This window comes from Choloepus didactylus, chromosome 17, assembly GCF_015220235.1.
Source record: "Choloepus didactylus isolate mChoDid1 chromosome 17, mChoDid1.pri, whole genome shotgun sequence".
Classification (NCBI taxonomy): domain Eukaryota; kingdom Metazoa; phylum Chordata; class Mammalia; order Pilosa; family Megalonychidae; genus Choloepus; species Choloepus didactylus.
In genome coordinates, this window is record NC_051323.1 from 30847056 (window position 1) to 30874087 (window position 27032).

Consider the following 27032-nt stretch of genomic DNA (forward strand, 5'->3'; position numbering starts at 1 on the left):
TGGGAACTCTCTGTACTATCTATTCTAAAATAAAATTGAAAGTTTATTTGAGAAAAACACCCTTCAGTGGAAGGGACACATGGATTGTCATTGGCATTAGTATTCTGTTCCTGGGCTTGCTTCTCCTGCCAATTTAGTTAGCCCCACAGTAATCAGATATTTGTTAGAGCAGACACCTGCTATTTGGCATTCATGTTCTGATCCCAACCATAAAACAATAATAAAAAAAGGAAAAGTAATTATAAAATTAAGCCAGGCCAAAATAAAAAATGTTTTCCTAGCACGAGGTGTTATACTTGACATTCATGATACTACTGAGTAGATGGTATTCTTGTACATGACATTGACATTGTAAGTTAGTATAACCCTGCATAAGGTGTTTGAACATGATACACTGAGATCCTTAGAAATCTTAGACCCTTTTTAACTCAGTAATACGATTTCCGGGATTCTAATATAAGTAAATCATGCAATATATAAATGCTTAGCAGCATTCTTGATAAGTGAAAATTAAATACTAAATGTTGAACAGTCAGGAATTATAGTGCACCATTTAAAAATTATTTAAAAATTAAGTAGTGGTATTGTGTAGTAATATGAAAAAGTATTTTCTATATAATGTAGCTTGATAAATGGCCCAAACATTAGTATGGAATGAACATAACTTAGAATAAGTTTTAAAGTAGCATATAGAAGAAAAGCTACAAAAATACTTTAAAATACTGTAAATAATTTTAGGAATGGCTGAAAATGTTTAGAGAAAAGAAAAATAACAACACAATAGATGTCATAAGCATTGGCTCATGGATGTGACTGCTTTGCCATCCCAGCTCTTCTGCTAGCTGTGCTATCTGGGGAGTCTTCCTTTGTGACAGTGGGGATAATAAAAGTGATGCCTTCAATGTAGCTATTATGTGAAATAGTAAACATGCAGTAAATGTTAGCAGTTTTTGTTATTGTTGTCTTAGCTCTGTGACCTTGGTCTTTGCTTCTGCAAGATTTAGATTTTCTCTCTGTATCTTCACCAACCTACAGGATGACTGTGAGGATTAGATGAGTTGATATTTATAATCCACCTAGCACAATGCCTTATACATAACTCTTTTATGGGTAGAATTACCTACTCAGTCATTAACCTCCCAGGATTATAGCATAGATTAAAAACATTTTTCAGGTATATTCATGGAGGGGATTTTGTCTTTGGGTATAAGGTTGTTAGCCTAGAAGATTTAAGGTTTCCCAAAGTTAATGTTCTTTAATTAGCATATATGTTATCTTATATATGAAAGGGACTTTTAAATAAATTTCATTCTATTTGATAATATTTAAGTATATTTTAACATTTTCTATATTGTGTAAACGAGAACACTAAGAACCAAAAACGTTAAATGGTACCTTTTAGGTAGGTCTTCTGGCTCCAACTGCTGTTTTCCTCCTGTTGAACCATAGTACTTTCCAAAAGGAATGAAGTGATAAAGTAAGTGGGAAAGTTCTATATCTTGGGAAAGCTAAACAAAAGATGTGTTAAAACTGTTTCTGCTAATGCCGTTGTTATTGCCATCTACAAATAACAATGGCAGAATGGAAGGTGTCTGTTTCCATCACTCCTTGGGCTCTTTCTGCAAGACCACTGGTAAAACAGAAAGATACTGAGAGACGTATTCCTTGTCCCCTAATTTTTTTTCATTTTAATTATTAAAAGAGTAGCTTTGTGTTTAATGACTGCTCTTCAGTCTATTTATATCTTGTAAGGATCTGACAGTTTTGTTTTACGTTTTATAGCTGCAGCTTATCTTCTGGTGTCCCTTATACCAAGCAATTCATTCCGCCAGATGTTCCGGTCAACAAGGTCTTTGCACATCCCAACCCGTGACCTTCCACTCAGTCCAGACACAACAGTAGTCCTACATCAGGTCTACAACGTGCTCCTTGGTTTGCTCTCAAGAGCCAAACTTTATGTTGATGCTGCTGTTCATGGCACTACAAAGCTAGTGCCCTATTTTAGCTTTATGACTTACTGTTTAATTTCCAAAACTGAGAAGCTGATGTTTTCCACATATTTCATGGATTTGTGGAACCTTTTCCAGCCTAAACTTTCTGAGCCAGCAATAGCTACAAATCACAATAAACAGGCTTTGCTTTCATTTTGGTACAATGTGTGTGCTGACTGTCCAGAGAATATCCGCCTTATTGTTCAGAACCCAGTGGTAACCAAGAACATTGCCTTCAATTACATCCTTGCTGACCATGATGATCAGGATGTGGTGCTTTTTAACCGTGGGATGCTGCCTGCCTACTATGGCATCCTGAGGCTCTGCTGTGAGCAGTCTCCTGCATTCACACGACAACTGGCTTCTCACCAGAACATCCAGTGGGCCTTTAAGAATCTTACACCACATGCCAGCCAATACCCCGGAGTGAGTAAAATTGATACTCTCATATCTGTATCCTCAGATGACTGGAAATACCTATTTCTCCTCTTGTGAGACTTGGTGACAGAATATAGAAGTATAATCTTGTTTTAACCATTCTCTCTTAAGGACTAAATGTTTATTTTTTTATTTTGAATATACATATAAAATGCTATATTATTATAAAATTGATAAGGATGTTGATAATTTTTCTTAGGTTGAAGTTAAAATTTTATCTGTTCTAGAATTTATCTATTTTAATTTGTGGTTCTTATCTTTTATGTGTACCTAACAAAAAAGTTTGGTTTTGTGGTACAGTTTTAGGGAATTGAGTATTTTACCATTTCAGAATTAAATATTCATTATCACAAGCTACATGCTTTGTGAAGCTGTGAACTACACAGTATTTTATCTTTAGCAGTATTCCCAAGTATTATATCTCAAGCTATGTCCAAGTGAATGTTTGAGAGGTCTATCAGAATACAAATATATGTGGTCTAAATCTGTTCTTTCTCTCTGCAGACTCATTGCAGGTTTTATATTAATTTTGTTTTCCTTCATGTAAGGCTGTCATTTCTGGATATTATCTTTTCATTGCAAACTTAAAATTATGCCAAGAGAATTTAAATCTGGGAAGAGGTTGGGGTGTTATGGTTGTACAGAACTCTTTTTCAAGCTATTGTCAACCTAGAACCTACAACCTGTGTAAATATGGGAATTTATTTACTAAATGGTGGTGGGAGACAGGGATAATGTTTTTTCAAGGCAATGGCATTTATTTAACAGTACAATCAGCTGAGTTCAATTAATTAATTATTGGTATTCTTGAATCATATACTATATTCCTCTTCCTGTTGAAAGCAGGGACCCTACTTAAACTGTCCTTTAAGATGATGTAATGAGTTAAGAATGTCTGACCCAGGAAAAAAACCTCATTTTCAGTCAAGAATGTTAGAGTGACTAAAATGTAGGGCAGAAAGTGAATTTGTTAAATACCAAAAGAGGTTCAAAGTCAAGACTGTAAGAATACAAGAGAGGAAAAGAATGAGATCATCTGTTTAACATTGATGGAATTGGAGCAGGATCTATTAAGTCTCTGTGCATTTATATTTATCATATTCATGTAATAATATTTGATTCATTTACTCAATGTGATGTCCATAGTTAAATATACCTTTGACAAAAAGTGTTGGGTGAGTTGGAATGTTTATCCTCTCATAATAATGTTGCTTGTCCTTGACATCAGTGAAATATAATATCCTTTATTGTAGATCTGTTGTAGATTTTCATGAAAACAGTGCTTAAATCAATTTTTTCATGAAAATATGAATCTGAAAGTTTCAGCTAAAGAATGTATTGACAAGTATGTTTAGAAGAAACAACTCTTTCCTAATATACAATGAGTAAATGAGTTTATAAAATCACAGCTGGTGATTTTACTAAAATATTTAGTTCCAACATTTCATCCACCAGGTAACTTGAACTGAATCTAGAAAAATTATTCAAATGTTGGCAAAAAGGGTTTTCTCAGAAGCAGTAGTATTAATTCAGTGTAATTTAGGGGTTTAAAAATCTTTGTGATGAAGTAGTGATCCTTATTTATTAAAGGGAATTGGTATAACAAATAAACCTAGACCCAAAGTTGAAGTTGCAAAACTAGTGCTTTTAAAACAGTATTAAGGCTAAAAATAAACTATATTTACTTGTAGTTTTCAATCTTGCTGAACTTCTGTTCTAAGACTATTTTGATTACTTTAGTATATAATATAATCAGTGTTAAAAATAGAATTCCTTTCTAATTTTATGACAGGTATTCCTGAATAGTAAGGTAATCTTCATTTATGTATGTAATTTTAATTGCCAGTTAATAAGCATAGCATTGAGAAATATGAAGCAGACATTCTAAAATTTTATAGGATTAAAAGATTACAGTAATACTTACTTGCCCTTTTTTTTTTTTTTAAGGCAGTAGAGGAACTGTTTAACCTGATGCAGCTGTTTATAGCTCAGAGGCCAGACATGAGAGAAGAAGAATTAGAAGATATTAAACAATTTAAGAAAACAACCATAAGTTGTTACTTACGTTGTTTAGATGGCCGCTCCTGCTGGACTACTCTAATAAGGTAAAAAAGATGTTTTCTGTTTTGTTTTGTTGGTTGTTTTTTGTTGTTGTGTTGTTTCATTTTTTGGCCAGGTGAGAGAATGGGAATAATCCTCTTGACACTAAAAGAGGAATAATGTAAATGATTTGTAACCTGAAGTTTGCTAGTTTTTCAAGGTTATGTTTGGGGGGGGGGGGGTACATTTATGCAGTTAGCCTTCTTGGAAAAATTTATATTTCGAAAGTTAATGAGTTGCTTTTGAATAGTTTTTGCTTTGTTGTTAGTTTGTATGTGTGTGTTTTATCAGAATCATATAATTTTAGGATTAGTAGAACCTTAATATATAGTCTTCCACCTAAAGCTTGAATCTTGTTCTTTATGGCATTTCATCCTAACTTAGGCTTGGATATTTCAGTTCCAGAGGCCCCTAGAAGTAGCCTTTTCCACCTTTGGATAAGTCTAACTGTTCATGTCTTTCATTCTGTTTAGCCTAGGTCTACCTGTCTTAACTTTTTTGTCGTGGGGACTTGGCCAAAATAAGCAAGCACAATCTTTACAATTAATTGTTCAGAGCTACAGAGGTCATTGAACTGCTTTGAAAAAATCTTTATACTTTCTTCCCTTTACCTATAGAAGTAGTTTAGGCTAATTTCTTAAAATGTTCTATATATTACATCTGAGACTTGCAGATGATTCCCTTTATTATGCACAAAATTTTTTCAGTACTTTCTTGAGACTTCACTATAGTATCTTAAGGTAATCAGGCCAAGATAGAGTTATTTCAGATTATTTTTAGTTTGAATCTTCTTTAGTACACAAAATGAAATTAATTATGCTTTCACCATGACCTTTTGAAGGAATTCTTTAAGATTTTTGGCATTCATGTTTGAATGGATTGTGTTCTAAAGGTTTACTACTTAAAGTTTGCTTTCAAAAAAAATGGGAGCTTTGTTAGTTTTTGTTGAAAAAGCAAAGGAAACATTTCATTGAAGTAGACAGATTTCCAGCTGTATTCTATAACTGCAGTATCTGGCACCTAATAATGAAGTAAAATCTATTAATGATAATATGACTACTTTTGATTATTGTTATAAATTATTTTTAAGGCCAACATATATTTTTAATTTTTCCCCCTAATGTTACTCTTTTTTCCAAATAACCAGCTGGTGAATGCTTTGATAATACAAGTATATATTATTATTATCCAAAACATAATAATTTAGAAGATAAACCTGTTATGAAAATAAACATTATTTGTACTGAAACTTAAAAAAAATTCCATCACACGTTTCTTCCACAGTTGTGGATAATTGAGAGTCTACTGGTAGATATTAATAAACATAAGTATTCTCTAAAGTATTTAGAGAATTTCTTATTTAATTATTATCTCTGTTTAGTATATTACTGAGAAACAGATACAACAGTCTCTTCTCTGTAAGTAAGAAAGCAGAGAGCTTAAAATGATAATTTGCTTCTGTTTATTTTTTTATCACCTAAGTGTTCTGCTCAAAGTTCTCAAACTGGATTTTATGTATTCCTATAGTGCCTTCAGAATATTGTTAGAATCTGATGAAGACAGACTTCTTGTTGTATTCAATCGAGGGTTGATCTTGATGACTGAGGTAAATTTGTTACTGCGTTTTATTGTAGGTAAAATGTTCTCACCAAGACTTCTTATTTTGTGGATATTTAAAATTTATGGGAAACTGTTTTACCAGTAACAGTATTTTAATTATATAAGATTAGTAAATGCTAATTTATATTCCCAGAATAATTAGGTCATAGTTTTTAGAATGCTGTTTCTTTTTGCATAGTAATTCCATACTCTCCTCATTTTGAATTTTGAACCATCATTTGAGATAGACAAGTTTTATTTGTTTTTTTTTATAAGAATAGAAACAGACAAAATTCATATTTAACCAAGGGCACACATAATTTCCCCAGCAGCCCAATTTGACAGAATATAGAAGCTGAGATTAGCATTTTCAGAGGAAACCAATGAGACTATTATAGGTGGTTAATATCATTTATTCTACCCATATTTATTGAACCTCCACAAGTAAGATGTGATTTTAAGGCTATAGCTGTGTATCGTACTCTTTAGTCTAATAATGGAGATAAGACAAAAGAGTATTATGTCTGGAGTACCTTGAGAATTAAGAGGTAGAATCATTTTTCATGTAATGATGCTATAGAATAGGAGTAGAATATATTTCAAACTGCTCATTGAAGAATTTGGACTTGCAAAGGTAAGTGGGAGAGCACTTAGATAAAGGACTTTATGAGTGGAGAGGCAAGAAGGTATTGGGTGTGTTTGAGAAATACCAAGTATTTCTGTTTGGGTAAAACAAAAGATTTGTGAAGAGGAATAGTGAGAATTTCATTCTTTCATTCAACAGATGTTTGAATGTCTACTATGTGCCAGGCACTGTGCCAGGCACTGGGGATACGGCAGTGAACAAGACAGACATGGTTCCTGTCCTCACAGCTTACAGGTTAAATACTGCACAAGTACATTGTTCAGATTACGTACTGCCACAGATGCTAGGCTAAGAATTTTGAACTTTGAATTGTGAATAGCAGACAGGCTATGGGGAACTGACTTGAGATGATTAGAAGAAGGATGTGTCAGTATAAAATGAAATAGGAAAAAAAAAGCTGAAGTTTTAATAAGCCAATACAGTTCAAGGAATTAAAAGATTTAACAAGTCAGTACAATTAAAGGAATTAATTTCCTGCCTGCCTTTGGGAGCTGTTTTACCTCTTTCATACCTACTGTTTTGAGCATGGCTGACAGCCATTTCATCATTATCTTTCTTCAGGAGTCCTGGAAAGTTAAAGCAGTTACCTGTTCTGTCTGATCTTCCTGTTGTTGCCTGCTATTTTGTAATCCCTAAGGCTTGCAGTCTTAGAACAAGAAGTACCAAAAAAAATTTTGATTATACAAACTGTTCCTTCAAACTAGAATCTATACAGGATATAAGAACTCTTAAAGTGAGAACTGTTTTATTTATTTAAAAAAATCTGAATGGGAATATTTGACTTTTTGATAGAAAGTGAATACATTTACTTTGCACATGTGCACACACAGTCTCAGTGTGAAAATATAGAGGATTAACTACCATTTTGTTCAATAAATATGAAAGTAAGTTTTCATTTTTTTAAATCATTTGTAGTCTTTCAACACACTGCACATGATGTATCATGAAGCCACAGCTTGCCATGTGACTGGAGACTTAGTAGAACTTCTGTCGATATTCCTTTCCGTTTTGAAGTCTACACGCCCATATCTTCAGAGAAAAGGTTTGGTCTTTCCTATTTCTTTTTTTTTTTTTTTTTTTTTTTGTTAGTACTGCTATTAAAGAAATAAGACCATTAAACCACATACCTAGAGCAATTGTCTTTACCTCTAGTTCATGCACAGAAGATGGGGCCCAAGTTAGATAACCATCAGGAAATGTTCATCATGACCTCCTGCTGTGACTCTGGAATGCTCTTGTATGTTTTCTTTATGCCTGCCTGCAGAATAGGCAAGCATGCTGTAAGTACAAGAGGAAAGAGAATGGGAAGCATTCCTAAGCACATTTACTTACAGCTTGGGTATCAAAGGTTCTCCAGCTGAAAGCTTCCATGGCTTAGAAAAGGTCATTTTTAGTTGCAAGAGAGATAACTATAAAATAACTCTTTCTGTGTCCCTGTAAGATAGTGTGAACTCTGAACTTCATATCAGTCTCAAAAAGTGGAATTTGGTTCCTAGAAATTAATCCTAGATAAGTTCCTACAAAGTGAAACTTATTCATCACTAAAATATATACTATAAAAAATTTGGCGGGTTTAACAGTAGTAACTATCTCATGAAACAAATCTTTTGACCTTCACCAAAAACATTTAGGAAAGTAATTTGAACTTCTTAGTGTTAGCATTCTTTGGTTTATAAGAGAAAATAATTGTGCAGAAGTTTGATCTCAAATGGCATATTTATGTTTGTTTTATATTTGCAGATGTGAAACAAGCATTAATCCAGTGGCAGGAGCGAATTGAATTTGCCCATAAACTGTTAACTCTTCTTAATTCCTATAGCCCTCCAGAACTTAGAAATGCCTGTATAGGTACGTTTCTTGGAAAATATGTGTGCGTAAACACCTAGTGGAAGAATATTTTTGTAATATGTTATTTCTGTAGGGTTTGGAAGACATTTGTACTCCTTACACATAACTCACACTGGTCCTCAAGTCTTAAGAGAACAGTGCTAGTAAATATTCATGTGATCATGGGCAGACTGCTTAATATATCTGGGATCTTTGAACTTAAGTTATCTGAAGGTCTCTGACACCTCTAAAATCTTGTGATCCTATATAAGCAAGATAGAATCATGAAAACTTTTACAAAATAGAACTGACATTTGGGTGATTATTTTTCACTGTGAGTTTTTTGCCTAAAGAGTATTTCTCAGTAACTATCCTTAGGATCTGAATAGTTTACCTTTTTCTTGATTGCATTTTTGTAATACATTGGTAATTTATGGTTGTTAAAGCACACACACACCTTCCATTTAAAATTTATATTGAATTTTTTACTGCCTTAGACATCATTTAAAGTTGTGATCTTTAGAGACCATAACCATAACTATTTATTTACAATATCTCAAAATGACGTAAATAACTCTGATTGTCATGGGTGAGCAGACAGTCTTGGTCGACATGGGCCTGATGTCCTGTATAATTACTGGCCCTCATTTTTATTCTTCAACAAGAGGAGAGGAGGGCATAGCAATTACGTCTGATTGCCAGAAACTCTGACAGTAACCTGTCATCATGAGCTTTTATCCCTGTGTGGTTAGAAGATGAGAACCAGTCCAGCCAGCATAATAAAACATAACAAGTGAGATTATCCCTCAGATCTTTAAAGAATTTGGAACCTTAAGTTTATGCCTGAGCTGCTATGGTTGATTTTATAAAGAGATATATAATCAGTATGCACTGAATGTTTTCATCACTGTATTTCTCCATGATGCTTCTCTTGAGTAAATAAAATACAAATAAAATAGTGTGTTTTAACTTCTCTCTCTTAAATGATAGCACTATTGTGGTTAGTAGTTCTGCTGATCGAGATTTGATTGAGCCAACAGGCAGTATTTCTCCCAGTCTCAGGAGCTAAAGCAGTTTTAGACTGAGTAAAACCTCCCAGCTGCCAAACTTCCACAAGTCTCCCCAATAGGATCTTTGAGTTTGAAAGAAGCGGGTAGACATCACTACAATTTTTTAATACCCAGATTGTGTTTTTATTTTCAGATGTCCTCAAGGAACTTGTGCTTTTGAGTCCCCATGATTTTCTTCATACTCTGGTTCCATTTCTACAGCACAACCATTGTACTTATCATCACAGTAATATACCAAGTATGTATTCATCTAGCACAGTATTTAAATATGGCTGGCATTTAACCTTTCTGCACACTGAGCATGGAGATTTATTTTTTCCACTTATTCTTATTGTACACTTTTAATGTCTTAGTGTCTCTTGGACCTTATTTCCCTTGTCGAGAAAATATCAAGCTAATAGGAGGGAAAAGCAATATTCGGCCTCCGCGCCCTGAACTCAATATGTGCCTCTTGCCCACAATGGTGGAAACCAGTAAGGTATGTTGGGATGCCAGGAAAACCATGTTTCTGTAGTACGAAGTAATTAAAAATTTTCCCCTCTGGCAGTTATGAGTATATTAGACTTAAGTGACCATTTTGTGGATCCTAAGAAGATTAGATACATTTGGACTTTTTCCTTTTAGTGCTCTGAAATGTTGGTTGAATATTTTGCCAAATCAACAATAAGCACAAGTAGTAAGTTTTTTTTTCCCCCTCAAGAATTATTCTTAGTATTTGTCACTAGATAGATTACAGGCTTAAATTACAACTGAGTCATATTTCTAAACCTGAAAAGTCAAGTTAGGTACTTATTATTGTTTCAGTTTGGCCATAAAATCATTTACCTCTTTTACTGCCCTTAAAATATATTCCTTTGACCTAAGGCTAATATCACTGATAGATAGATTTATCATCATTAATAGCTTGATTCCTGTCCTCTAATGGCTATTCTAATATTATACTAATTTTAAAGTATAGAGAAAAGGTATGTTGACACAGGATAATTTATCTTTTAGTTTCAACATTAATTATTTTTTAAAACTGTTTTTGCCCTTATTGTTCGTCACTTACCCATCATGCATACTCTCCCTTGGCCACCATCTTCAGATCTTAAGTATACCTGAGAAGTTCTTACAAGATAAAATATTTAAAATAATTAACACTGTAGTAATAGTTACACAAGTACTTCAGAATTTATTTCAAAAAACAAATTTAATCCGCTCTTCTTAGGTCTGTAAAGCTAAAGTGTCACATTTTAAAATCCTACAATAATTTTACTTTATTAAAGTATATAGAAATAATGGGTAATTTTAATTGATAGCACTTGCACATTGACAATAAACTTGTGACAATTAAGATCTTAACATTACTAGAAATTTGGAGTTTAAAACAAGGTTCTTATAAAGAATTTAGATATATAATCAGCTTTTTAGTTAAACTTATTACATTTTGCACAAAATATGCTCTTTAATTTATTATACAATTTAAGTGCAACCATTTTATCATCTTTAACCTTCAGGGCAAAGATGACGTTTATGATCGTATGCTGCTAGACTACTTCTTTTCTTATCATCAATTCATCCATCTATTATGCCGAGTTGCAATCAACTGTGAAAAATTTACTGAAACATTAGTTAAGCTGAGTAAGTATAAAAGATGAGCAGTAAATTCCACTGAATTATTTTAAGACCCTAGCCATTCAGGAAGGGGAAGGAAAAAAAGAGAGAAAGTCCCTTTATTTCTTTTTTTAAAGTGAATGTTTAAAAATACTAATTATCATTCTCAGGAACATTTTTATTTTTATTAAGAAAACACCATCTTACTGGTTTCCATTGAATAGATCTGCCCAGAGTTTCAGCTGGCTTATAAAGGAGTGTGGAGTAGGGCTGATCACTTTTGTACATTGAAGCCTAAGTCCCTCCACCATGTGCCTGGCAGAATTTAAAAAAACAAACAAACGAACAAAAAACTGCTCTGCTTAGGAAGGCAGGCCTAGAGAACAATGTCCCCAGCCCTGGTCTTGAGGGTGAGATGAAATCTGTTGTGCCAGCTGTGCTTTGGAGTTGACATTGCCAAAAGCAAGCTGAGTGGGCTTGCCAGGGTGAACTAGAGGTGCATATATGAGAAATTAGGAGGTAAGTCTCATAAAATAGAGTGATGAGAAGGGAAATTTTAAAGAGGAAATGTGAGAAACAAAATGAAAACCATCAGGGAATTATGTTTGGGGGGTAGGGGGAGGTAATTCAAATTACTAAATAGTAACGTTGTATCTCTGAGAATTTGCCTGAGAGCTGTTAGAAAACTGCTATCTTTAAGTGTATAGCCTTCCTTCAGATGGCCCCTCTCTTAGGACCACCAGAGTTCCAAGGCCTGTGTCCTACCACCAGACTTCATAAGGATGGCCCGGCACCCTGTCCAGTATTCTGTAGGAGTACTGTTTTAGAGGGAGGGAAGTGAAATGCCTGTGTAACCACCACACAGGTCAAGAAATACGTTGCCATCACCGTAAAAGTCCCCTTTGTGCTCCCTCCTTCTTACGGGAAAGTCTTTGATCCATTTAAAGTTGGGCAAAAGCTGTACTTGTGCCTCAAGTTTCATTAAGAAGAAGGAAGAGGTAACAGCTGTTGGGGATTAATTCCTCTTCAGAAAAACCATCTTATCGGTAAGCGATTAGAGCATCACATATATTGGTTACACCCTCCTTTGGGTCTAGGCTCAAGTATCACATCTCCCACCAAATTCACACACAGGATTCAGACTTTTCAAAGTTCTGGTTCAAACCTTTTGACCAGAACCCAAAGAAAGAAATACATATTACATTGGGACCAAGTATACAGATAAGTGAGTATTTGTGTTTCACAAAAAAATGCTTTGCTTTACTATGTGTGAGGCATTCTATCATATCTGTTTTTTTTTTCTTCACTTTTTATTTTGAAATACTTTTAGACTTAATCAGGACAGTTGTAAAAATAATGCAAAATCTATACAGACAACTCCAATATATACTCCCTACCTAGACAACCTAGATTTACTAACTTTTAACATTTTGCCACTGTTGTTTTCTGTCTGCCTATCCATCTATTTATCTGTTTTCTAAATATTTGAGATAAGGTTGTATACATCATGCTCGTTGAACACTTAATACTTCCACGTTTATTTCCTAAGAACAGGTATAGTTATTCAAGTAGCTACGTTAAGACAGTTATCAAGTTTGAGAACTTTAACACTGATATAAAGCTTCTGGTCTATATTACAATTTTTTCATGTGTCACAATAATGTCCTTTTGGGCCTTTTCTCCTCCATTTTTAGATCAAGACCAGGATCATGTATTACCCTTAAGTGTCATTGTCTCTTTAGTCTCTCTTTGTTTAATTTGTGGAAACATAAATATAATATAAAATTTCCCATCTCAGCCACTCCCAAGCATGCAATTCAGTGGGATTAGTCACATTCACAGTGTTGTGCTACTCACAACCATCTATTGCCAGAACTTTCCCACCACCCTAAACAGAAGCTCGGCACCCATTGTGCAGTAGCTCCTCATCCACCTCCCACCAGCCTGTGGTAACCTGTCCTCTACTTTTTGTGTCTCTGAATTAATTGCCTATTCTAGTTATTTCATATAAGTGGAATCAAACAAAATCTATCCCTTGAAGTCTCACTTGTTTGACTGAACATGACATCATTAAGGTTCATCCATGATGTAGCATGTTTCAGAACTTCATTCCTTTTTATGGTTGTATAATATTTCATTGTGCATATATATCACATTTTGTTTATCCATTATCTGTTGATGGACATTTTGTTGCTTTCACCTTTTGGCAGTTGTGAAAAGTGCTGCTCTGTACATCAGTGTGCAAATCCGTGTTCAAGTCCCTGCTTTCAATTTTTGGGGGTATATACCTAGGAGTGAGATTGCCAGGACATATGGTAGATAATTCTATACTTAATTTTCTCTTGAACTGCCAATCTGTTTTCCACAGCAGTTGTACCATTTTAGTCTGAAGGTTCCTATTTCTCTGTATCTTCACTAACACTTGTTAGTTTCCATTTTTTTAACATTAGCTATTCTAGTGGGCATGAGGTGAAAAGCACAGTATTTATATTTAAGAACTGCGGTTTAGCCAGAAAAATTCTGAAAAATAATTGTAATAAAAGGAACTGGCACTACTGATTACTGAAACACTTTTTAAAAGTACAGTAATTTTTAATTTACTTTTATTTACTATTTAATACGTGTACATTGTTTACAGTTCAATGTAAAAAAGATACGTAAAGATCAAGAAATCATTCCCCTATACTTTACCATCCTCATTCCTTTATTCACTTTGTGCTTCTTATTTTCTCTACCTAATATAATCTACCCATCTCTGATGATAAAATCTCCATGAAGCCTTCCTAATTCCCTTTAGTCATTCCTTCTGAACTCCTTTGGCTTTAGCTTTGAGATTCTTTCATAGCACCATCATATGCTCTTGTTTTACAAGTATTAGAGCGTGTGTCCTATCAGCCGTACTAGACTGTAAAACAATGAAATCACTCTCAACCCTATCTTCCACCTCTTTTATCCATTTTTCTTTTTAACATAAAAACAGCAACTGTGGGTATATTTTCTTATTTTTTCCCCTTTCTTACACAAGAGAAAACTATAGTGATTAAAACCATGTGGTACAGGAGCAGAAATACACAGGCAGAACAGTGGACAAACAACCCAGAAACAAACTAAGATACATAGGAAATTGTAGATAATAAAGATGACATATCACGAGTGGAAAATGAGTGGCATTGAGATAATTAACTAGCTACCTCGGGGCAAAAGCAAGTCTTAATTCTAGTTCACTCTTTAGTTTAAAATAAGTTCCAGGAGGATTAAAGATTTAATTGTGAATAATAAAATCATAGAAAATACTAAAGGAAAACATGGAATCATATGGATACCACTTTGAGATGTGAAAGCCCACCTTAAGCAGGACAAAAAATGTGGAAACCATATAATAAGAAATTGGCAAATTTACTACATAAAAATTGAAAATACTACATGGTAAAAAATATCATAAATTAAAACACAAATGACTAATGGGGAGAATATTTGTATACTTAATAGATAAATGACTTACCACCACCAATATAAACAGTTTTTAGATTCAGTAAAAGATGGTAAAGAACATTAAGCAAAATAAGCAAAGGACATGAGCAGAAAATTCACTCACATGAAAAAGTAAATTGATAACTATTTGAGAAGTTACCCAGTTTCATTAAAAAAAGCAAAGTGAACAATAATGGATTATCTTTTTTAAAAAAATAACTCTGAGATAAAGTTCAAATGATGCCCATACTTACAGTTTGAGAAAAGAAGAGGTCTTATGGTGGAGTGCCAATCAGAGTGAAGTTGGGGAAATAACTGGTATTATTAAAATTTGAAATGTTCATGCCCTTTGACCAAACTCCAGATCTAGGAATCCACCCTACTCTAATCATAAAGGTGTGCAACAATAATACATAAGATGTTCATTTTCACTTCATTTGAATGGGAAAAAACTGGAAACAACCCAAATCCATCAAGGGGAGCTTAGTTAAGTAAATCTTAGTTCATCTCTGTTATAATATTGACTTTAAAACAAAATAGGAATTGACCTTGGATTACATGGAAAAGGCAGTTTAGAATACAGTGTGTAAGGTATAACCTCATTTTTATAAATGGAGAAAAATCACTCTTAATACATGCCCAGAAAAAGAAAAAAGAGGATGATGCTTAACCATAAGAATGAAATTGTGGGGTGCTTTCATTTTTTATTAAATATTTGTAAGATTTAAGTTAGTTTTAATGATCATGTATTCATTTTGTAATTAGAAAATTTTTTTAACATAATATAGATAACTAGTACTGTAGACTCTATAATCATATCTTTTTAGGTACCATGGTTCATATACAAAATTAGCAATGGAATGCTAAAGTAAAATTAAATAAATCCCTAGATTCTTTCATTTTCAGGAATGAAACAAGGAACTCTTATCACTTTTATTACTCAGTGTTGATTTTGAAAGTTTTCTTAATGTATTAATAAAACAAAAAGGCGTAGACTTTTGCAAGTAACATATCTAAGAAATCTAAATTCTTCAAAATCTCTAGAATTAAAGGTATATAATTGATAAAAACAAACAGATAAAAGTTCAGATTATGAAAAGCACAGCTCTGATTCATGTTTCACAACTTCTTTCTGATGTCAAAGTAGTGTACTAGGGACACTGACCAGGGAACAAACTGGTTGGCTGTTTCCTACAATGCTTCATAGGGTAAATGTACTTCACACCAGTGCCGGACATTCAGTGCAAACTCAGAAACCAGCTTTTATCAGCTCACCAAGAGCAAATCCATTTATTCTGGGCTAATGAATAGTAATCACGTTTAAGAGGCTTATTTATAATTCCAGTTTGTTAATTTACAAATAGGAAGAACACAGAAATCCAAATATTCTACAGTAGGACCAGCATTTTTTTTCAGTAACCTACATGGACGCTAACTATCAGTAATAGGTTGCTTAGTGGGTGTGAAATCAGAAGGGGAATTACAACAACCAAATGTGTGATAATATTATGAGGCTAAGATGTCTTGATGATTCAGTCTCACAGTGGAACATAAGTCATGGGCCTTCATCCACTGGCTAAAGCTACCACCCTTCCTGGCTAACAACTGCTTGGGTGGGATAAATAATCCTATGAAGAACTAGACAATCCTAACAGCTTAGGTAGGAGAAACTGTAACCAATAAGGATACATATAAATTATTTCATCCTCGCAGCAATCATGGCAATACAGTCTGAAATACCTTTTTACCTACAAAAATATTTCTTTAAAGATTTTTCTTTTACTAATGCACCCAGCAGCTTTTGCAGTATATGGTGTTATTAATGAGGAAAGAGTGTTTGGAACAAGTTTATTATTTGCTTTTGTATATTAGTTCCTCCTTGGGCAGGGAAGGAACCGGGTATGGACCTTGTTGAGGATACTTCAAGTCATAGGATGAGAAATGTGGTGTGGAAGCCAGTATGTTTTAGTAGCCTGCCCATCCTGTTTATTGAGGCAAGGCTTGAACTTGTGCCTCAGAACTCTGGTGATGGTGTCTCCCAGTGCTTTGCACCCAGTAATTAGACACTCTAGAAAGTATTGGAGAAGGCGTGTGCAGGTTGGAGGGCAGTGGCCTGTCCCTGGAGTCATGGGACCAAGGGGTTCCTGAGCATCCCCAGAGCTTTGTGAAGATGCTAGGTAGGGAGAGACTAGAAATCTGCTGTGAAGAAATTGCCTTCCTTCCGAAGAAGGTAGTGCTCTGAATCAGAATAGGTGGATCTGTGAAAGAGGTCTTTAGCTCACCATGTGTGGCACAATGTTTTCCAGAGTGTAGTGCACAAGGTGGTTCAGGGCAAATAATTTTTATTTTAGATGTACTTACCTTATATTACAAAAATACATAACTAGTACATCAAACCCATGATTTTCTGGATGTTATATTGGCTATGATAAGGTTAGTGTAATTCTTTAAGTGAATTTAAAGAAAGGTGTTAGGTAGTCAATAGTACGGGAGATGGGTATATATAAAAAAGTCATGAAAATGATACACGAATGACTGAAGTTTGGGGAAACACTGATAAGTGAAAAGATTACGGGCTTTAGAATGAGATACATCTGGGGTTGATCTTAGCTATATTACTTAACTGGTTTCAGGACAGTGCTGAGCAGATTACATAATCTCTCTGAGCCTGTTTCCTCATCTGAAAAGGCGTTGGGGGGTGGGGGGGAGATGAGGATAATCTTCCCAAGGTTATGATGAGAAAAATAAGTATGATTATTTGACAGACCTAGCATAGGAGATGCCAAAAAACATTTCTCATTACTTTGTGTGTGTGTGTAAAATGGAGGTATTTGTATCAAAATACAATTTGGCAATGATCTTTGATCACAAAAGGCCTTTTTTTTTGGGTGGCGTGGGCTTTTTGTGGAAAACAGGAATAAGAATTGTTCACTTTGGGGAGTTGGAGAAAAAATAATAAAGGCTACAGAAACTTAAGTTATAGTATTGGGTCTCTGTCAGGGCAGCCTCAAGTTCAAGGGTCGGCAGACTTGTTCTTTAATGGGCCAGTAGTACTTATTTTAGATTTTTTGGGCCACAGGGTTTCTGTTGCATATTGTTAGTTTAAACCCTTTATAAATGTAAAAGCCATTCTTAACTCATAGAGGTGTACAAAAAACAGGTGCTGGGCCAGATCTGGATTACAAACGTAAGGACTCTCTTCCTTTTAGCCAGTGATTTTATGACCTGTCCTTATTTGCATTGTGATATGGTGGCTAAATGCCTCCAGCCTCAACCAGGTCAGTTGAGGATGAGAGATATGATAGTGTTTCCTTGGATCTGTACAGTGGGACTAATCCTGACAGGAAAATAAATAATCCTAGGCATCCTTCATAAGTTGGGTGACTGATCTGATTTCTTTTCTAAGATTTTTCTCAAATCCTTAATCTAGCCCAGAGTTTGGCAAAACTACAACCTGCACACTGCCTGTTTTTGTATGTTAAATAAGCTACCCATGAGCTAAGAATGGTTTTCACATTTTTAAATGTTTGGGGCGGGGGTGGGAAATAACTAAAGTAGAGTAATATTTTGTGACTTGTAAAAATATAAGATTCAAATATCAGTGTTCTTAAAATAAAACTTTACTGAAACACATCCTTGCCCATTCATTTAGTATTGTCTGTGGCTGCTTTTACCATGGCAGAATTGAATAGTTGCAGCAGAGATCATATGGCTCCAAAGCCTAAACTATTTACTCTTTGGCCCTTTATAGAAAAAGTTTGCTTTTATAGAAAAAAAAATGTTTCTTGATTCGAGGAAGGTAGCTTGTATTAGATTTTTTCCTTCTCTGTGATTATACTTTGTGTAGGGAGGTAGAGGATGGCAAATTTATTTAGGACTATGATATATCATTTGTACATTGAAGAGGAGGTGGGAGGGTAAGGGATCAACATTCTTAGCAACGACTATTCCAGATGTCAAATATATAGTCAAGAAGAGGAGAAGTTGAAACCATAGAGGTTCCAAATAGGACTTTCTGACATAAAGCCAGGAAGTGTGGCCCACCCAGGAGATTCTGGGGATAAGGCTAAAAAGCTGCTAAAGACTCAGAGCAGTATGCTTCCATATATCCACCACAAAGATAATTATTTGTATCTTTGGAGAAACAGGGTAAAAGAGGAAAGAAGAATGTTTTATAATTCTCTGCATCCTCTTTTTGACACACACACACACCCAGTCTAAATATTCTATGAAAATTATATATGCAGAGTGGTATCTTAAACTAAGAAAGGTTTGGAACCACTGCAGTAAGTTTTATTAAATTGTCCCAGATAAAGTTCTAATACTCAAAAAGCAGAATTAGTTTAAGCTGCCTCAGATCCTTTTGGAGATGAGGTGTGGGATGTCAATAAATTCAGTCATGATACTGCATTCTAAATTGTGTCACTGGTTAACCATTGGAATCAACTCTTCATCTTTAAGTACTTTATATATTTCTAAAAGATGTAGGAAAAATATGCATAGCTTTGATCAAAAATAACTCATTATCGTACCTGCAGAGTTTAGTACTCAGTAGTGTAATTTATAATTATAACCTGTTGTGATTTTTTTTCAAATATTAGGTGTTCTAGTTGCCTATGAAGGTTTGCCACTTCATCTTGCACTGTTCCCCAAACTTTGGACCGAGCTGTGCCAGACTCAGGTAAAGAAAATTGGGTTTTAGATGATTTGGTCTTTCATCTTATCTGACCAAGTGGTCTATAATTTTAGGAACAATGGTTTGAAAACTAAACTGGCTGGAAGTTGGGAAAGTTTTAGAATCTTGGTAGGTAAAATAAGATTAATGGAAACATTAGCTATTAATTAAACATTGGACATTTGGTTTCCCTTTGACTTTTTGTAGATTTGTACTACAGCAGTTATTTCACATAAGCCATTTATATCTGTCTCATTTATAGTCAGTATCAACAGTTGTGGGAAAAGTGCAAACTTCTAGGAGGTATTAGGGAAAGAAGGCACATGCCACATTCTTGCTATCCCTCCCTCTCTTCCACCATTCCAAAAGCTCCAGCAGAGACCATTTCAGCTGTCCTTTAACTCTTGCTTGTCTGTTACCTCGGAGTAGTTTTTCAAGAGCCTGATGCAATTGTTTTCCTGTGTAAACACTGAGAACAGGAAAGAGTGTACCCATCCTACCTAAAGTCTCTGAGAACCATCCACTTAATAAAGTGGCACCTATATAATGCTTGTTAAATTGTGGAGGGGAAATGGCAGGGAGGGAAAAACCAGATTAGTCTTAAAGTTTGGGCTCATTCTGTAGATCAGGCATAAAGGATCTCCATCCCTTTTAGACCATGAACACTTGGTTTTCTGCCTGGTTGTATCTGCCCAACCCCAGAAGAGATGACTTTGTTAACCTTCCTGTGTCATAAACCTATAATCCCACATTAGAATATCTGAAAGACTTTATAAGTGGGCCTGGTCCAGCCTCCTGTAAGGCAGTAGTGCTCAGATGCATTTCTGATAGAGGTTAATCACATTCTACTGTAATGGTTATGTTTGTTTCTCTCCTTTACCAAACTGTGAGCTTCTCAGTGCAGGGACCTTATTTTAGTCATCTCTGTGCATGAAAAAACGTTTTTTCCTCCTTCTAGTAGGGATCTTTGAAAGGTTAGTATATGGCTTTGTACATAATAGGCATCAAGAAAATGACCTACTAGTTGATTCTTGAGCTGAGTGGTCTGTTCATAAGTTAGAGTTCCTTGCTCCCTCACCTCCCTGCTGCTGCTAGTGCTCTTTTCGTTATTCCTGATTTGAGTAGTTGCTTTTTGTTTTTGTACTCTGCCCTCCCTATTGCTTTGTCTACTTCTGCCCTCTACTTTCCTTTTTTTCACAAGATTCCCCATCCCCAAAAATGTCCCCTAAAACAAAGCCAAAATATCCAAAGCCTTTACTAACCCTACAGAAGCACCCATCCTGAGCAAGAAATATAGGCAGCAGGTAGAGGCTGTGTCTGGTGGAATAAGGCACATTTTCCTAGCACTAAGGATCTGAAGACCTGTGACAGTCCTAGTCCCATTTGACTTCTAATTTCTTGGGTGACCTTGACTTTACCTACTACAGTTGCCTACTCTAATAAAAGATGTACATATTCACATGTTCACCTATCTAAAAGTTGTCCTTTTTTTTAATAGTCCACTTTGGTTTCCATATAAATAAATGATCTATGATTAGAGCACAGATAAAAATATTCTAGGAAGTAGATATGCTGAAAGACATACTACTTGTGTTTAAGAGCCATGACCATTTGAAAACGGAAAACCAAATTTTAGTAAAATTTTTGTATATTGGGACCCACTAATTCTTGTATGCAGTAACTAGGAAAAGAGATGTGCTGTTTACCTTGGCAGGATTTAGGGGGAAACTTACCAAATAAATTAATTATTGTCAGTGAAATTATTCAGTAAGTGTTTAAAAACCATTTTTGAGAATAAACTGATTTTAATTCTTAAGGTTAGTTTTTCCTCTGTGTGGCTCAGTAATCTATTAATTATCCATTAATCAGCCTCCTGAAAATACTCTCATCCTACTCTTCGTTAGCCTTATTTGTCCAGTCTTTGTTAACTCTCTCAACGTAAGATAATAAAGCTGCATTTCTTTTAGAACATTTTACCTGTTCAGGCTTTTTAAAAGTCTCTTCTCCCACTACTAATCCATAATGTCCAAATCAATAATGCTTCAGCTTATTGGGAGGATACTCAGTGTAGCTAAAAGTATAGTAGACTGAGTTAAAAGTGGCTTTTCAAATAGGATTTAAAATAACGACTTCTGATGTATATATATCATAAGCAATGTGTTTCAAGTTTCCAGTTATTGTCCTCCTTTTCCCCCACTTTAGTCTGCTATGTCAAAAAATTGCATCAAGCTTTTGTGTGAGGATCCTGTTTTCGCAGAATATATTAAATGTATCCTAATGGATGAAAGAACTTTTCTAAACAACAACATTGTCTATACATTTATGACACATTTTCTCCTAAAGGTATGTAGTATTTCGGAAACTAACTTCCAATTAGTTAATGATTGTGTTTTCCTTATGTTGGTCTTCTGGATTTTTTTCCTTATCTTTTTCAGATTCAGGGTCAAGTGTTTTCTGAAGCAAACTGTGCCAATTTGATCAGCACCCTTATTACAAACTTGATAAATCAGTACCAGAACCTACAATCTGATTTCACCAACCGAGTTGAAATTTCCAAAGCAAGTGCTGCTTTAAATGGGGTAAGAACTATGTAAGGGGAATAGCTGCATCCCTCAAAACTTTATTTGGCCTTAGTATGATTTTACTATAAGTCACATATGTTGAAAAAACTGACTAAACTTACAGGTTCACAGAATCTTGCACCTATGCACACATTTTGTTACCTTAGAAGACAAGAGCTAATGTTACGAGCTAATGTTACTGAATGCTAAAGACAATAAGATCGCTAAGAGAACATTCCCTTTATCTCTACTTGTTTACATTTTTGGGGGGGAACATTACTCATGATATTCCCATTATCACCTATGACTCACAAGTAACTGAAACAATTAGATTAATGATCTGTTGATTATAAAGCCACTTAAAACTAGACTACACAGTCTAGTTTTGACTCTCTCATGACAGCTGTGTCATTGAATAATGGAACGTGCTATCATCATTCAACAGCAGCCTCCCAAATAATGCCAGGACTACAGAGCTAAGTGAGCAAGACTTATATTTGGGACATCCACCAGAAATCATCTTAATTGAAAAACTGATTTCTAGATTATAAAGGCCAAAACCTAAATTTCTCATGAATAATTCAGGAAGTTTTTGAAATTCCTATGGAAGTTTGCCTTAGTTCTATTATTGATCATTCTTTATCAGAAAACACTATCTACATGATCAGTTTGACTTACTCCTTTAGGATGTGATGGATAATATAATGGTATTAGTGTTTTAGAATCAGTGAAATAACACATAATATCACAAACAGTCTAACTTCTCTCTCTTCTAAAAATGCCAGAGAAACCAGGAGGATTACTGAAACATTAAACATCTGCACATAACTATAAACAATTTGTGTCAAAATGTTGGCTTCAACCTTGTGGATCACACCCCCTTTATCTAGTGTATGGATGAGTAGAAAAATGGGGATAAAAACTAAAGGACAAATGGGGTGGGATGGGGGGATGATTTGGGTGTTCTTTTTTCACTTTTATTTTTTATTCTTGTTCTGGTTCTTTCTGATGTAAGGAGAATGTTCAGAGATAGATTGTGGTGATGAACGCATAACTATGTTATCATACTGTGGTCAGTGGATTGTATACCATGGATGATTGTATGGTATGTGAATGTATTTCAATAAAACTGAATTTAATAAAAAAAAAAAAAATCCTTCCTTCGAGGCTTTTAAATAAAATTTAAATTTAATTTAAAAAAAAAAATGTTGGCTTTAGAATTTCACATGTTCATATCTGGGTTTTTATAGGACCTGCGGGCACTTGCTTTGCTCCTGTCGGTACACACTCCCAAACAATTAAACCCAGCTCTACTTCCAACTCTGCAAGAGCTTTTAAGCAAGTGCAGGACTTGTCTGCAACAGAGAAACTCACTCCAAGAGCAAGAAGCCAAAGAGAGAAAAACTAAAGGTTAGCTTTATAGACTAATACCATTACCTTTTGGGGTGGGGGTGAGCACACTTGGTGTAACTAAACTTTACAATAGCTGCATGTTCAATTGAATCTCCTAAATCTAATCTAAACTGGGAAAAAATGAAATTGGATTTGCACAGACATCCCAATCCAATGTTTGTGACCCCTTTCAGAGAAGTTTCACTTTGGATATTTGTTTTCACAGATGATGAAGGGGCAACTCCTGTTAAAAGGCGGCGTGTTAGCAGTGATGAAGAGCACACTGTTGACAGCTGCATCAGTGACATGAAAACTGAAACAAGGGAGGTCCTGACCCCAACTAGCACATCAGATAACGAGACCAGAGACTCCTCAATTATCGATCCAGGAACTGAGCAAGATCTTCCTTCCCCTGAAAATAGTTCTGTTAAAGAATATCGAATGGAAGTTCCATCTTCGTTTTCAGAAGACATGTCAAATATCAGGTCACAGCATGTAGGAGAACAGTCCGACAATGGTAGATTTGAAGATTGTAAAGAATTTAAAGATCTCCCCTGTTCCAAGGATTCTAACATTGCTGAGGAAGAATCCAATTTCCCTTCTACTTCTCTTTCCGCAGTTTTGTCTGACTTAGCTGACTTGAGAAGCTGTGATGGTCAGGCTTTGCCCTCCCAGGACCCTGAGGCTGCTTTATCATTCAGTTGTGGCCATTCCAGAGGACTGTTTAGTCACATGCAGCAACACGACATTTTAGATACCCTGTGTAGAACCATTGAATCTACGATCCATGTGGTCACAAGGATATCTGGCAAAGGAAACCAAGCTGCTTCTTGACACTAGATGTAGCATGTCTACTTTTAAGTCCCCCCCTCCCCCCAATGCTGTTTGTATAAGTTTTGCTTATTTCTGTTTCGTGCTTCAGTTTGTCCAGTGCTCTCTGCTTGAATGGCAAGATAGATTTAATAGGCTTAATTCTTGGTCAGGCAGAACTCCAGATGAAAAAATTTGCATCTTCAGTATACTTTCTAAAGGGCAATCAGATAATGGATATGTTTTATGTAATTAAGAGTTCCCTGTAGTGGCTTTCATTTACTATGGCTGTCTGGGAGGAAAAGGGTTTCCTGGCCCTGTACAATGTAATTTAAACTTACAACATTTTTACTGTGTATAATATGGTGTCCTCTGTGCCAGTTTTGTACCTTATAATAGAGGCAGATTGCCTCCGATCGCTGTGGTTCTTATTATCAAAATTAAGTTTACTTGTATACGGAACAACCACAAGAAATTTGATTCTGTAAAGAATCCTCTTTAGCTGTGGCCTGGCAGTATATAAATGGTGCTTTATTTAACAGAATACCTGTGGAGGAAATAAAGCACACTTGATGTAAAAATAATTGTTTTATTTTTATTGACATGACTGATCACTATTCTCTGCACTTAATTAAACTGATTGTGATGACTTTTCATTTGTTTACATACCTTGCTTCAGTCTTCTCATAGGAAAAAATGAGAAAACCATGAGTGGGAGAAGCACTTATCTATTACACTCTAAAAAGAAGTATTATTGACTGTCCAAATAGTAACTTAACTTACCCCTCAGGCTACTCAGTCCTCTCAACTCCAAAATGTGTAACTACTGCAGGGCCAACCAAGGCTGGTAAGGAGAAGTGTAACAGAAAACAGCTCGCTAGCCCTCACATCAGCATGCCGCTGTTCTGTATTACCTAAGAGATATACACTTCAAGAACCCCAAAGTAAAATAAAGGTGTAGTATCAGTATACTATTTGTTTTTTGTTTTCCTGAACTACAACTACAGCTGAAAGTAAGCTTGCTTGCAAAACGTCAAGGAACAGCTATGGGGCATGAGATTAATACCTAATTTTAGGTTGCTTCTTGCCTTTACCTTAATATGGCATCTAGTCATAGTAAAGATTCAACCAATGCTCTGAATTCTTTTACAGGTTAACAGAATTTTCAACATAAAGAGGTTGGTTTCTGTTTTAAAAGGAAACTACTTTTTTCTGCTTACAAAAATGCCCTTATAAAACCTAATTCAACCATGTAAGGTGAGCATCTGTAGTAAACCTTTTATTTCTTCAAAATGCTCCTTTTGCCAACAGAATTCCATGTTCTCTTCTTTACAGACTGGAATTCCTTTACAGTCCAGTTGTAATTCTGTTTGCCCTACAGTAGGCACAAAATTTAGAGCAACTGTTGCATAGTGCTCTGCAAGAAAAACAGGAAGCTTATTACTGCATGTTGAAAATTATCCTTAAAGATACTACTACTCTCTTTCCATGGTGGAACATGAGTGTTTGGGGCTCTTAAAACAGAAAGGATACAAATAACATACCTTCCAGCCAGTTCCTACACCTCCATTTCATGATGATCTTTTTATTTGTTAACTGAAAACAAAGGAGAAATAACACTGAAGACATTTTTAAACTTCCCAAATCCTTTTATTAAAACTCCTGAACACTAGAAGTAAGAATCAGTGGACATACAGTCCCTCCTTCCACTTTGTAAACCTGCACCACTGTAAAAACATCTCAAAAGCAGTAACATCAAGGAGAGACATGTGGTAACAAATATGTAACCAGAACAGAGAACTGATGTCTGTTCTGAGGATGAGGCTACTGATGTTTGCCAGCACAGACCCTAGTGATTTAGTTGACAGAACTAGAAGAACTTTCATGTAGTATGAAAAACCTGAAATTTCCAGACCAAAGGAAGTGGAGATGGATCATACTTGTTTTTTTCTGAAATGATAAAAATTGGCAGAATTAATGTAAAACTAAGGCTTTGTCTTTGTCTTTACTTGGTATACATACCCAATATTAAAGTTCTCAAGTTTCTATGAACTCATTAAAACCCAAAACAAGACGAAAGCAGAAAGGAGAAAAAGAACATTAACCAAAGGAAGAGTTAGCCCCAATTTACCTCTTTACCCCTGAGTTTACTTACCAATTCTATACATTCACCAGTGATGTTCCCATCAAACATTTGGAATCCTTTTCAGCTTCTAACACTGCAGAAGATTTACAAAACTTTTGCACCAACTAACCAAACAAAACAGTAGACAAGTTATTCAAGGATGTGCTATCTATTACCTTTTTAATCTAAATGTAAAGTACATAATATAACAATTACTGTGGTTTAGTTTTATCTCCTGGATACCTAGCTTTTACTTACAGAAAACGAAACACAAAATCTTTATCCGGGGGAAGAAAACAGTAAATTAATGTATCCCCTAAATGCTGCCATTGATAAAGTAAATAAAAATGCCATCCCACCCTTTCACCCCATCCCACCCCAAACTATTCTAGAGGCTCTCCTCAAGACTTCCAGTTAGAAGAATATGGCCATGAGAAAAAAAAAAAAACAAACCAAGATCCTAGCTTGGAAGAGTTACTTCCATCTTTCACAGTGAAGATGCTCTACAGCTGTGTCAAACAGCTCCATCAAGTGCAGTGCGACAGTGGGGATCCTCACACCCAATGGCACTGGGAAAGAGGAGCCCTAAACCTCAAGTAGAGACGTTCCAGAGGATAATTCGTGTAACCAGAGATAAAGCTACTGATGTTTAAAAACCGTCTTCCTCTTAATAAATACCAGACTCTCCAAATCCCACACTACCCCTTACAGACACTCATGCATGGAAGCAG

The 27032-nt window shown here is 35.2% G+C and overlaps 1 protein-coding gene and 1 pseudogene across 5 annotated transcripts in view; one reads left to right on the plus strand and one right to left on the minus strand.

Moving 5' to 3' along the window:
* The window catches only part of USP34 (ubiquitin specific peptidase 34), a 371878-nt gene extending 346733 nt beyond the window's left edge, over positions 1 to 25145 (plus strand). For 3 of the 5 annotated variants that reach the window (XM_037806728.1, XM_037806730.1, XM_037806729.1), the window contains exons 68-81: positions 1783 to 2417; positions 4377 to 4534; positions 6057 to 6135; positions 6913 to 7008; positions 7690 to 7816; positions 8515 to 8622; positions 9805 to 9909; positions 10025 to 10149; positions 11171 to 11294; positions 19340 to 19419; positions 21616 to 21756; positions 21849 to 21992; positions 23225 to 23384; positions 23593 to 25145. In XM_037806728.1, coding sequence (XP_037662656.1) covers positions 1783 to 2417; positions 4377 to 4534; positions 6057 to 6135; positions 6913 to 7008; positions 7690 to 7816; positions 8515 to 8622; positions 9805 to 9909; positions 10025 to 10149; positions 11171 to 11294; positions 19340 to 19419; positions 21616 to 21756; positions 21849 to 21992; positions 23225 to 23384; positions 23593 to 24200 — 2690 coding nt within the window. In that variant the 3' untranslated portion in view covers positions 24201 to 25145. The remainder of the gene's footprint in view (positions 1 to 1782; positions 2418 to 4376; positions 4535 to 6056; positions 6136 to 6912; positions 7009 to 7689; positions 7817 to 8514; positions 8623 to 9804; positions 9910 to 10024; positions 10150 to 11170; positions 11295 to 19339; positions 19420 to 21615; positions 21757 to 21848; positions 21993 to 23224; positions 23385 to 23592) is intronic. The other 2 variants (XM_037806731.1, XM_037806732.1) reach the window with 1 other exon arrangement.
* A 275-nt stretch (positions 25146 to 25420) lies between these two features.
* LOC119512196 overlaps positions 25421 to 27032 on the minus strand; it is a 59832-nt pseudogene continuing 58220 nt past the window's right edge.